Raw genomic sequence first — 13,212 nt, 5'->3', positions numbered from 1 at the left:
AATCTTCTCGAATAATTTCTAAAAGCTAAATAGTACGACAAAAATTGTATATTTTCCTTTTTAAAAACAAGAAACGCGAGGAAATCGATTACAAAAATTGGACTTTAATCTGTTATCAGATATATTTGAGGTGTATCAAAGTATGCTACAAGTAGAAATACCTTTTATATATAGTCAAAATTAAAGATTCTAATATGAATATTTATTAATGTGTGTTTTTTATACATATGTAGCGTAAATAAAAAATAAATGAACATTACAGTTTTGAGTGCGGAGGTTCGATTCCTATAGCCGATGCACTTTTTGATGCATACTTTTAGACACCCTTATAAGCCATTGGTTCAACTTTCAAAGCTTGAATTGGTCTGAAAGCGTTCGCAGAACGGCAAAATTAAAACGAATTTAAATAATTTTGTTTTATTTTCCTGTGTAGTGCTACATAAGTCAGAATGTTTGAGCGTCGATTAGTTCAGAGTGGTGGCAGTTGAGGCGCCAAGAAGAGAGCACCAAGCGTCCTTCCCGCCCACTCGCACGCCCCTTTTTTGGTGGGCTGGTGTGTGTGTGTGCGAGCCAGAGTGGTGCGTCAGTCTGTGTGCGTAGGTGCCCGCGTTGGTGGTGGTTAGCATGCAAATCAACGGTCTAGCTGCCGGACCCACGATGGCAGCCTCCGAGCCACCAGAGCCGCCGCCGCGCAATCCGGACCGCATAAATGCCTCGCTGCACAAGCTGGGCGAATCCGTAAGTACAATCCGTATGCACCACCCCCGCCCGTCCTCAGATAGCCATCCCAGATACTCTTTCGAACGCCACCCATCCGCACCACCGAAAACGAAAACTCACTTGATGTTTAACCTAATTGGGCCTCAATCATTGCTTGCGAACAGACTGCATGCCCCGTTGCCCCAAGGCCCCTTGCCCCACCTCACCACACTCTTCTCCCACTTTTTTGGCGCACCACTTCATCTTGCTCCACTGCTCTCGAGCAAAACCAACTGAAATCTCGATAAAATTACCCATTCTGCATTCCTCATTGACTAATTGACATCTTCGGGCTCCACACATGTATCTCTCTTTGGTATTCACCCTTGCTATCTGACTTTGACTCTTGCTAGGTCTATCACATCCATGTATTTAATTTTCCTGACTTTGAACGAAATTTTTGATAAAAACACGAACAAAGGATGAAATTTAAATAATTGGAAATCTTAAATTAAAGACTTTTCACCTTAGTTGAGAGCCTGGAAATCAATAAATTGGACAAATATCAAAGATTCTTTTGCTTCAACGGATACTCAGTAAATATTGGATGACTCTTAATAAATCTTAGATTAAATAAAACAATTACTGAATGAATTCAGATATTCCTTCATTGGGTTTAAAGGCTTTAAAGTGTATTTATAAATTAAGGAGGATTTTGCAAAATGGGCGTAGCATGCCAATACGATATTTCTCCCTTTTCTTAGCACCAATTGTGTCTCCTACGTTTCTTACTTAATTTTCGAGTGATTTTAGAAAAGCTTCAATGCATTTAAACCTTTGCAGAAAATCGCCAAGTCCCTGGACACCTCGACGACGGGCTTGAAGGAGAAATCCGCTTCCGTGAACAACAACAAGCCCATAAGACCGCTGTTATCGCTGGACAGCTCGGTGACGGCCTCGACATCCTCGGGGGCCGCAGCAGGACCAACAGCGTCGGGAGCCGGGGGCGGAGGAGCGCCAGCCAAGCCGGCGCCTTTGGTGCTGGCCAACAAGCGAGACCTCACGCCCAGCAACGACAGCAGCTCCTCGCCGTCCAGCTCGAATGGCAGCAACCAGACGCTCACCCCACCCATGACCGCTGATAATCAGCCGCTCCAGCAGCAGTTGCCGCACCACCAGCACAGGAGTCCCTCGTATCCCGGCAAGGGGGATACCCTGCCCCCGGCTTCGGCAGTGCCCCTCCACCAGCAGCAGCAATTGCCGAATGGCACCGGCAGCAGCCACTGCAACAGCAACAGCAACAGCAGCACTTGCAACTCCGGCGCAGCCATGATCCATGCGAATAACTCGAATTTAATTGCCGCAGGTCACTTGGCCCAGGCAGCCGGGCCCGCCCACAACGCCCCCTCCAGCGGCAGTGCACTCAACGCAGGTGAGTGTGAGGGGAAGGGGCTTCTGTTTGTGAGGGGGGAGTGTGTACACGGAGAAAAACATTATTTACAAGAGGGGGAAAAGGAAAGGGCATTAACAATATCGTTAGTTTATCTTACCCACCACTCTTTACCTTGTTTTTTGAAATGCACTTAACTCTGAATTTATTTTCTTATAAACGGTTCTCTTTTATTTCAATAAATTTTTAAGCCCAATTTTATCATTACATTATTTAAAAAGATTTGTTCTCAAAATTAGTCAGTATTTTGGAAAACCTTTTATTCGTTAACGTTTAGGAAAATTTTAAAAATGATTCATATGTTTAAGTTTTAAATACTTTTCTTGATCTTGACTTGAATTTGAAATCAAAGATGAATGTATTCTTAAACATTCATCTTTAATTCCAAATCAAATGGTTTTTATTTAAATTGGTGTGAAAAATAGTTCAATATTCTATTCCCAATCCAATTAAGAAAAGAGTTCACATAAACTGTCCATCAAGTTTTCCAAGTTAAATTCAAATTTCTGGTCCATGATAAGGCCCAGCAAAACATCACCCATTCTTTTATTGCATGCACCCACACTCAGAAAAAAAAAAAATTTTATTCCACTGGCCTTAATATAGGGAATAATAGACTAAGAACTGCTGAGCATGGCTAGGTCCGGTCTTTAAAATAGGTTTAAGTCTTAAGATTTACACGATTAAACTATTTTATAGACCATTTAGTCCTTAAATATACATAAGAGAGTTATTTTTAGTACCATATATTGACATGTTTCCATAAACTAAAGTCAATGTCAAGGACTTTTTTGTTGAGGGCTGGAAAATGTCATGTTTAATAGTTCATTATACACCTGCTTTTCGCCCGGTGTATGCAAACGCATTTGTAATGTGTAAACGCCATGAAGCAAGGGGAGTTGCAATCAGCAGATTGCTGCGGGCAAAGAAAGGGGAGGGGGTGGAAAGGGATGCAGGGGCAGGATCTTTGCGGCATGAATGAGCAAATGCCGGCCACTGTGGGAATGGCAAATGGGAACGGCCAGAGAGGAATTAAATCAGCTTCCCTGATTGAATCCTTTCAACCTGTATGCTGATTTAATTCCTTCCCCAGCTGCGTGAAATATTGAGGCACAACCATGCTGTTTTAATTCAATTGTTTAAGTACTTCATGGCGTACAAAGGGGTAGCAAATATAATTTTGTCAGGTGGCAGGAGGGTTAGCCAGTTTCCAGTGGCAACCAGAATATAAGGGCCACAGGCTTAAACTGGACAAAACAACTGGGCAGCAGCAGGAAAAGCCCGCAGGAAGAGGACGAGGTGGTGGCTTGAGCAATTCCTGGTACGAGATGCGAGCAGAGTGCCTTTTTTGCTGGTGGTCTTCTGGGTTGGCCAACGCATCGGATTATATCAGAATGGCAGAGTGATGTACACTCCAAAAATCTGACAAATGGGTGGTAATGGCCCTCGCCCGTCCGTCTGTCCTTCCGTCCATCGGAACTGCAAGCACTATCTGCCCCAAACCAGGTCCTCCGACCCATCACTCTGAGTGCTGCAGTTGGAAAGTCAACGAAGCAGATGGACGGGGTCGTCCCGGAAAAGGTGAAAAAGTCGGTGGATCCCAAAGTGGTTGCGGTCGAGTTGGGTTTCCAAAACTTAAGTGTTGAACATTAAGCGGGCGATGATTCAGCCACTAGAGTTTTAGGACCTGAATGAAAGTAAACTCCTCTATTTGGCTGGGCTTACTTGGTAAAGAGGCCCGACCATTCATTTCGTTTGACCTCAATTCAAATATTTTTTGTTGCCTTTAATAATGATTTCATGCGTCGCATTAAGCGCTGATTAAATTTTAATGTAAATCTTTGGCCATAAAATAAATCCATGTTGACAATCAATAACCAAAAAAGCTGGCGAAAAAGATGACACAGGGGGAATTTGTGTGTGTGGATAGCGATTGTGTTGCGTGTGTGTGCGCAATCAATTTAGGCTCATCATCAGTCATTCACATGGATGAATTGCTGACCCGGGCCTGGGGATTCATGCCATGGGAATGAATGGGCAATCAGATTGTTCACATCGTAAATGCATTCCGGGGAACTCATTGTTTTTTGGCCATTTCTCGTTGACTCGTTTGCATTTAGATTAATGTTCCGAAAATCAATATTAATCCATTTCCATGTCGACTGCAATAATTGTTGTTTATTTACTTTTCAATCCTATTCGTCCGTTTTCGAAGAGAGAAAATCTAATTTCGAGTCCTGCACGCCCCTGATTTCCCACCCCTCCTCCCCTCCACACCTGGTTGGATTACACATCATCTATATATACACATCCGTCGGTCCGAGTTTGGGCACCCACGCATACCCACCAGCCCCACTACCATTATCATCATTTGTTGGCATTGTTCTTATACTTGCTGTTGCTGTTGTGGTCGTTGTTTGCCATTGCTGTTTGTTTGTTTTGTTTGGAACTACTTATTGGGTCAACCCGAATATGTTTGCCTGCCCCACACCCACCCCATCCACCTGTCAGCCTACGCCCCGAAAGCCATCTATATCTGTGTATCTGTATCTGAACAATGCCCCATCCAGTCGACAAGCGAAATGCCAACTTATCGGAGCCGGATCGGGACCCGCACTCGAAACTGAAACCGAAACTGAATGTAAATCCGGGTCTGAGCCCATCGGCGGCCCTGGGACCGCCGCACTCGCCCACGTCCGCCGCCTCGGCGGCCTTGCTCCTCCTCGAGTCCTGCGATGGCAACCGCAACGACGAGTCAAGGTTCCATCACCTGCACTCCGCCACCGCCACCGCCACCGCTCCCCCCCGCCCAGGTAAGTCGATCAATCTATGTGCCTCCCCCTCTTTTCGCTTTCACCTCTCAATTTCCGCCCTGTATTTTTAATTGAAGCAGCAGCAATCACAATTAGCCCGTATCCCCGAACCCATCCAGCTCTTCCCTACACAGATGTATATGCATGTAGTTCACCCACAGAGTAGTTGCACTTGATCCCCATTCATCCGCTTAGTGCCTGCCGATTCATTGCTCTGGCCTGGTTAACTTATAATTGCACTGGATTTAGTTCGCCTGCAAAACTTTGAATGCGTTTTCTGTTTTCAGCTCCGGGCTCTCATTTTGCATATTTAATGCCAGAGCTCTGGCCCCAGCTGGGTCGCCTTAGTTTCCACCAGCTCCTTGCTTTCTTTAGTTTCCATTTTATTTCCTTGCCGAGGAAACTGGGCGGGGAATGTGTGTGAAAAATTCCCGGGAATCGGAATTTGTAGTGGGTGGCTAGGGGACGACATTAATGCTAATTATGAGTAGAATATCGATGAGCAGGCATGCAAGCCGGTAGTTGCTCCTCGAGTGGCAACGACCCAGAACTCTACAATCTGGGTCGCGTGGAGAGCTTGGACATGGGTTTACTGTCAAACACAATTTTAGTTCGAAACCTTTCTTAAGTACCCCATTCGTTAGCAAGTGCGACAAATATATTTTATAAAGAAGGGTTTTTAATTTTTCATTTTAAAACAATTTTAAACTTCAAGTCATGTTAAGGTAAATGATCCAAACTAAAATGGGACATAGCAATAAAACATTAAATCTTAATCCTAACGTTTTGATGATTGATTAAAATAGGAAATACATTTATTTCAGAGCTACAGTTCCTAAAAGTTATGCCTCTCGCATAGGTCACAAAGCTCATTTAAAAATTACTTATACGACATGGGTTCCTGCTAGAATTCATTACAAAAACCCTTATAATCAAAACATAGTCTACTTTCAAGTGTTCATACAAAAGCGGGCCACTCTAATATATCTAAGCCTATAAAGCGAATGTAATTGTTAACTAATAGGAAATAAAAGCTTGACTTCCTGGCTTGCATTCCTGCTACGATCACCGCTTATCCACAGCTTGGTAGCTGTAGCTAACGACTCCCAACCAGGGGTTCACCAGCTTTTGCCCATTTAAAAGACGACTTTTTTGCAGAGGCTGCCATGAAGCTGCGCGAGGAGAACGATCGACTAAATGCCGAGCTGCTTCGTCTGAGGCGACTGCTCGAGCTCTCTACAGATGGAGCGGTGGGCGGAGTGGACACCACCCCCGAAATGGAGGCTGTGGCCAGCTCATCCGCCGAGGGAGCGGCCGCCAAGGAACGCATCGAGCGCCTGGAATCGGAGCTCAGGTCGGTGAAGAACCAGCTCTTGACCATGCGGCTGGAGCGGAAGAAGCTGCGGACGGACAAGTCCGATCTTCTGGGTCAGGTGAAACAGCTGTGCGCCTCGCTGCAGGAGAAGGAGCAGGAGCTGCGGGACTTCATCCGGAACTATCAGGAGCGGGTCAGGGAGACGGAAACGACGAATGCCAAGATCTCCGGGGACAGAGATCGGGAGCGCTTCCAGCTGCTCAAGCAGGCCCGCGATGAGGCGGAGCGTTCGCTGGCACTGGCCCAACAGCTATCGGCCAGGGATCTGCAGCTTCAGCGGCTGCAGGAGCAGCTGCAGGAGGCCCGCCGCCAGTTGACGGGCTGCCTCTCGGACCAGGAGAGCCTCCACTCCTTTGCTCCGCTGACTCCGCCCTCGGCCGCCTCGGGAATGCTCGGCCAGATGGCCGCTGCCTCGGGAATGGGCGGCGGATTGGCTGGAATGCGGGGCACGGCGGAAGACAGTGGACGTGGCAACTCGTTGTCCGCCTTCAGCGGCAGCTTGAGCGGCGGATCAGGGGCCACGGCCGGGGACCGCAACTCCTGCTCCAATGACTCGGGACTGAGGAACAGCAGCGATCGGGAGAGCACCGGCGGAGAACTGAACTTCAGCGATGGCACCTGCGACAATGGACCCTGCATCACGGTCGACCCAGACAGCATCTCACTCGTGTCCAGCCAGAACATGTACCAATGTGAGTAGCCCGGTTTTTAAGGAGTCAAATCCAATTAGAGCTCATTTTTTGTTCCAGTTGGCACCCCCAAGGAGCGCAGCCCCACATTGTCACCTCTCAACTCGGCTGCCTACTCAAGGTACTTTAATAAGACATTATGTATATCACCTTAAAAAAAATTAAATAGAAATTAAAGGGGCAGTTGATATACAGCTATTAAGCCTCCCTGAAGAAAATAAAACAGGCCCAGGGACTAAATTTGACCACAAAGTTATTAATTAAATCTCTGGTTACTGTGTATTTACACATGCCAGCTGACCTCATACATACGGGCTATTTTCTCTGTTTCATGAAATGTTCTATTTGCATTGCAAATTATGATGTTCAACTCAAAAATGTTTTACACAATGTGCTTAATTTAATCTCCGCCATTTCCCGGCTATAATTAATTCCGCGTGGACAACAAATACTGAAACCAAATTTTATGATAAATCTATCTGGATCTGAGTTACATGACACGATATAATAATAATTTTTGCACAGTCCATTATTTGCATTTGGGGATGTACGAAAATTTGAGCACTGACAAATTTTATATCTTTTACATCTTTACATTCATTTAAATTTTAACTTTGATTTTGGTACTATCCCAACAGATCCGTGGAGCAATTGGGTTCGCCTGTGGACCCCGAAGGACCAGGAGGCGGCGCCATTAGTAGAAAGTTTGCCAGCGCCAGCAAAAGTGGCCCCCTGGGCGCCCGGAACGGACGTGGCGGAACTTGGGGAAGTATATCCCGGGTGTTTGCCCGCTCCCGGAACAAGAGCAAGGCCCTATCCGCCGACGGAGTGACTGAATGTGAGTGCGGAAGTTAAAATTTATAATGTATATAACTAGTATTATAGTTTTAGTTTATGATAATTAATTATATTACACTCATATTTATTTTATGATTTAGGCGGTTTTTATTAAAAGCTTTTTTTTTAAATTAACCATTTCCAAATATAGATAACTAATTTTTCTGTGAGTGTATAACAGATCCAAATATTTGTTATTTTGGTATTTATGTTGGGGTTATTGTTTCCATAGATGCTAATATAAATAAGTTAAAAATGGGTACACAAATTTTAAGATAATAGGTATGTGCGCACACCCAATGATAATATTTGAATCCCCTTCCAGACGCCGACTACTCGTGGAACCCCCTGACGGAGGAGGGCTACGCCGAGAAGCTGCGCCTGCTGCGAGAGGCCTCCCAGCTGCCCATCGACCGCTGGCGGGCCACCCAGGTGCTGGCCTGGCTGGAGGTGGCCCTGGGAATGCCCCAGTACAGCGCCCGGTGCGCCGAGAACGTGAAGAGCGGCAAGGTGCTGCTGGAGCTGAACGACGTGGAGCTGGAGGCGGGCCTGGGCCTCGCCCACCCGATGCACCGCAAGAAGCTGCGGCTGGCCATCGAGGAGCAGCGGCGGCCAGAGATGGTCCGCTACCCGCTGATAACGCAGCTGGGCCACACATGGGTGGCCACCGAGTGGCTGCCGGACATCGGACTGCCCCAGTACGCGGAGCCCTTCGTGCAGTCCCTCGTCGACGCCCGGATGCTGGACACGCTCTCCAAGAAGGAGCTCGAGAAGTTCCTGGGCGTCACGCGGAAGTTCCACCAGGCGAGCATTGTTCACGGTAATGTCTAACTACTTTTTTTGCAGTATTTAGTTAAAATTAAATTAAAAACTGCTTCAGAATTGTATACTCAGAGAATATAGGGTTTTATTATTCAGTTTGTTTTTACTATGGCTTATAAATTTAAGGACAGAATTACATTTTTTTTAATCACACTGTTTTCCTTTAACGTTAAAATGTTATAATATGTCAAGTATAATTGAAGCCCAGATAGGATTTCCATTTAAAAAAGAGCTATTAGTTGTAGTCAAACCTTTTAAGCTAATCAAAGGCGAATTCTACTCCCTCCTCCCCGACAGGCATCCATGTGTTGCGCATTGTGAAGTACGACCGACAGACGCTGGCCATGAGACGGGTGCAATCGGAGACGGTGGACACGGACCCCATTGTGTGGACGAACCAGCGCTTCATCCGCTGGGTGCGATCCATCGACCTGGGCGAGTACGCCGACAACCTGAAGGGTGCGTGTGCCATATCGATTGCTCTTTGATTATGCCATTCAGAGCGGCAATTAAGGGGGCTCCTCTGACCCGCTCTAATCTCGTTTCCACCCACTCTCGACCCACCTGCAGATAGCGGCGTGCACGGCGGCCTTGTGGTGCTCGAGCCATCCTTCTCCGGCGACACCATGGCCACCGCCCTGGGCATTCCCCCCTCGAAGAACATAATACGGCGACATCTCAACACGGAATTCGATGCCCTCATTTTGCCCGCACGGTGAGTTTTTAAGGGCCTAGCGACCCACCCAAAAGACCCTCTCGCTATCTCTGTGCGTGCGTGTGTGTGTGAGCTGTGAGTGTGCCCCGTGTGTGCGTGTCCTTTGTGTAATCCCCCGGGTCTGACATGTGAACTGTGGAGACATGAATATGTAGCGTAATACAGCGTTTTGATTAGAGTTGTCCTTTGTTTTGATTGAGTTATTGCCGTTTTGTATTTCAGTCCCCAGCCCCGAGTTCATATAACCTTCCTGTTAACTGTTTTCGTTGTGAGTTCTTGTTTATTTTGCACCTTCGTTAAGACCATATCGGTTACAAGCCGATTTTTTGTTTGGAGTTTGCTAGCAGGAAGCGTTGCGTCACTGTGGGAGCTCTTTAGGCTTCACTCCATCACCTGTATAACCGTCATCATCATCCCAACATACACTCATCACTCACATTCATCCATACTCACCTCTGGCTTTAATATATTTAGTGCTTTGATCATGAGTTTATAGCTGCTTCTTAAGTGCATACCATCCATCTATCTTCTCCACCTCCCCAATGAAATGGGGCCGCAGAAATGCCAACTTCTCGACTCATTAGATGTCATATCACGCGATGTCATATCTGTATCCAAATCTGTCCAAATCTACTCTTGCATAAGTATGTAAGGTCTCCAGCCTGTAACTTTAGATAATAATGTACTTTGTTTCGTTGTTTATCTTGTGAACGTGTCCTAGACGATCTGTATCTGAAATATAACGTCCCCATAAAGCGAATCGCACTAATGGCGGCCCTTGTGGCCATGTTTCTCTCTCTTTTCTTTCCCAACCAATATCTCGATCCATGTTTATTCGTATTTTCTATATCCGCACTGCAGATACCTTATTTACTGTCAAATGGAAGAATTTCAAATGGAAGCCTCCAGACAATTGGCCAAATTGCAGGGCCACTAAACAATCCGCACGAACCAAAGAGCAAGATAACGAAAATGAATAATAATCAAAAATCAAACGGGAGACGTACGAGTTGTTTAGCCAAGCTGATGAAGATGATACGATAATAAGTATAGGGAGAGAACAATAACTGGAGCACAGCGCTAGTATTTCGTCACTACGAATAGTTTATAGACTCACCCCAGAATAGTCGAACATCGATCCGTAGCAGTACATGTAATCATACCACAATATCATTAAGTGCTTTAGGCATCGAACTAGGAACGCACCCAACAAGAAATCAAAACCAGTGTCCAAGCTTTGCATATCCGATATCGATATTATAACGATACACTCCTCGAGGAGCGCTTAACGTTGCATTTACTCAGATTGATTTACAAGTCAAGCATTTAATGTAGTAGATCCGTAGAACTAGGGCTTCTTGTCAGTGTAATGTAAGGTATATAGTACTTCAGATATTAACAATTGTTACGCCTAAGATAGAGCATTGCAAATGCCAACACACACCCTTCCACCCGAGCGTCTTTCGTCACTAGGCCGGAACACCCAAGTTCTCTGTGATACAGGAGCTATTTGAGCTATTCTGAGCTCGGTTAGACAGCCACTAAACGCACAATGGAACCTAAAAGACCAATTACATAACCACACACTCGCACACGAGTCCATGAACACATACACATCTACATTCCCGTGGTTAGATGATATAGTCAATGTTTGGTGTTGCATACTGTGAAGCGTTTTGAATGAGTTTTGCCCTGCGGTATCGAGTTATGCTCTTCGAATCTCTACAAAATATTGTTTTACAATATTTGCGGTGCCCCAAAGTGTGCACTCAATTGCTTTATTTTGATTGACATGGTTTGCTTATGGCTGCGTATAGCTGCGAAAAAACATTTCGTTGCATACTTTCTAGCACTTTCAAATGTTGATTTTGTGGCTCTAGAGATTTGACCGCAGGGTAACACCCCTTAGTTTATTTCCTTAAGAAGTCGTTAATTTGGTTTTGCAATTTTGCAACTACAGTGTCAATTGTAAGTAAAACTTGCTTACTAAGTAGCCTATCTCTCTCTATTTCTCACACACCCACACACTCGAAAACATACGCAGACACTCGAAGACAAGTTCTATGTATGTGTTATCAATGTTTTTAAGTAGCTTGAACTAGTCTTACCGTTGTCATCTTACTAAGTACCACTGCATACAATACCCTATCGATACTATGTGTGATTGGCATTCTAAGGCTTTCAAAAACAAAACTACAAATATTATGGCTGCTGGTTTCGTGTCTGTTAGCAATGCTATTCTTTTTTCAAGTTACTTTTCCTTTCCTTACTGTGTTTTTTCGGGGGTCTTTCGCTCACCACAGATCTTTGGTTTCCTTGTTGTTTTACGCTACGTGTAGTTAAATACGAAACAAATTAAACGTAACTCTCCAACATTGATTAACCAGATTCTTTCGTCTTTGTCCCGTTTCTTTTTCCATCTTTCCTATATTTGATCCACTCTCTTTTGCTTTCACATCCGTATGTTTGCTCTTCCATTTCGTAATTTGGTAATCGAATCGACGGCTTGTTGTTGTTGCTACCTCTGCTTGATTGTCTAACACGATTACCAACACAACGACAACACAACCGACAACAACTCAACAACAACTTATCAACAACAATCAACAACAACCAATCAACAACTCAACAACACCACATCGAACCCCCCTTCCGCGTGTATGTGTGCCTGCCTTGCCTGCTCTCTCGCTCTTTCTGTCGCTCTGCCTGACCGCCCGCACTCCATGCTCCGAATTCCAATCTCCAAACTCAACACTCCCGTATCTGCCGTCTGTGTCCTGTCTTTAATGTGCTGCCTGCCCGCCTGCCTGCCTACGAAACCGAATGTACATGCACACCCACCCACCTACAACATGATATATATCTACACGCCCCAAAACAACCCACTCTCGACCACACACATACACACGCATACGACCTATGCAAAAATTCGCAAATCGAAATTGCCATGTTTGTTGTGTAGAGCGACTCTGGGTCAGGGCATCCGTTCCGGTTGCGGCGTAGTGCCTCTAACGGGACCCGGCGGACTGCAGCACTATGCCACAACAGATCGCCGCTCGAGCGGCAACCTCAGGGTAAGTACTCCGACTACTCACATATCTTAGCCATATTATAGCCAATTAGGTCCTGAGTATGATAATCCTGTGCTAGCCGACAATATGATATCACTGTGTCCTTAGCCTGAATTGACGTGAAGCTTTTGTTGTCCCTCGGTGTCTGCGGCATAAAATATTTAGGGACCTAAGAGGCCTCAGCCAGCCAGTGTTTTCATCTCTCTGAAAGCCTCTTCTGTGGTTCCTAACTTTCACAGGCTTTCATCGAAATTGAAAATTAAATTTATTGTGTATTAATTATTTAGATGCCTACAAGTATGTGATATATGGGAATGGCAGACAGATTTTTCGCAGCATACTTTTAGACACTTTAAAATTTAATGGAGAATTGTTTGTCTATCTTAATTTTTTCAATGCCTTGTATATGTATTTCTAGCCATCACTTATGAAAATATATTGTTGGAATTTTCTCATTAAAAGATACATAAGAATCATTTTAGTTTAAATTATTTTTCTCAAACCATTTTATCAAATTAGCATGTTAGTCAACACATAAAACGAATAATAACAATAACAGAACTAAACAAATAATAAGTCTTGAAAAGTTACTAGCAATCTAGCTATCTAGCGACACCACTAGCTTCACGGAGGTTCCAAATTAGTTCTGTAGGAGATGACATAAAATGTTAAATTTTTTAAATTTTGTTTTTTTCTTTTCGTGTACGAAACAGATTTCGGCATGGAAAGGATCTCAGGTGA

At 44.9% G+C, this 13,212-nt stretch overlaps 1 protein-coding gene and 1 long non-coding RNA gene across 11 annotated transcripts in view; one reads left to right on the top strand and one right to left on the bottom strand.

Moving 5' to 3' along the window:
- Positions 1 to 13,212, top strand: part of LOC108026632 (kazrin) — a 41,901-nt gene that overhangs the window by 27,286 nt on the left and 1,403 nt on the right. For 3 of the 9 annotated variants that reach the window (XM_050887726.1, XM_050887724.1, XM_050887725.1), the window contains 12 exons: positions 434 to 738; positions 1,543 to 2,131; positions 4,720 to 4,962; positions 6,121 to 7,029; positions 7,087 to 7,147; positions 7,665 to 7,864; positions 8,189 to 8,683; positions 8,983 to 9,144; positions 9,256 to 9,400; positions 11,445 to 11,465; positions 12,363 to 12,474; positions 13,185 to 13,208. In XM_050887726.1, the coding sequence (XP_050743683.1) occupies positions 625 to 738; positions 1,543 to 2,131; positions 4,720 to 4,962; positions 6,121 to 7,029; positions 7,087 to 7,147; positions 7,665 to 7,864; positions 8,189 to 8,683; positions 8,983 to 9,144; positions 9,256 to 9,400; positions 11,445 to 11,465; positions 12,363 to 12,474; positions 13,185 to 13,208 (3,075 nt within the window). In that variant the 5' untranslated portion in view covers positions 434 to 624. Of the gene's footprint in view, positions 1 to 433; positions 739 to 1,542; positions 2,132 to 4,719; positions 4,963 to 6,120; positions 7,030 to 7,086; positions 7,148 to 7,664; positions 7,865 to 8,188; positions 8,684 to 8,982; positions 9,145 to 9,255; positions 9,401 to 10,261; positions 12,475 to 13,184; positions 13,209 to 13,212 lie in introns of those variants that run through there. The other 6 variants (XM_050887727.1, XM_044092071.2, XM_050887729.1 and 3 more) reach the window with 6 other exon arrangements.
- On the bottom strand, positions 9,674 to 12,995 carry LOC127011011 (uncharacterized). Of its 2 annotated transcripts, none has more exons than XR_007764007.1 (3): positions 12,496 to 12,995; positions 9,854 to 10,068; positions 9,674 to 9,793 (listed from the first exon to the last, which is right to left on the bottom strand). It is a non-coding gene; the product is annotated as an uncharacterized LOC127011011 (long non-coding RNA). The 2 variants fall into 2 exon arrangements; XR_007764008.1 differs by having other exon boundaries at positions 9,854 to 10,062.

This window comes from Drosophila biarmipes, chromosome 2R (assembly GCF_025231255.1).
Source record: "Drosophila biarmipes strain raj3 chromosome 2R, RU_DBia_V1.1, whole genome shotgun sequence".
Classification (NCBI taxonomy): domain Eukaryota; kingdom Metazoa; phylum Arthropoda; class Insecta; order Diptera; family Drosophilidae; genus Drosophila; species Drosophila biarmipes.
Note: the sequence above shows the minus strand (reverse complement) of the source record. Positions and strands in the feature narration are given on the sequence as shown.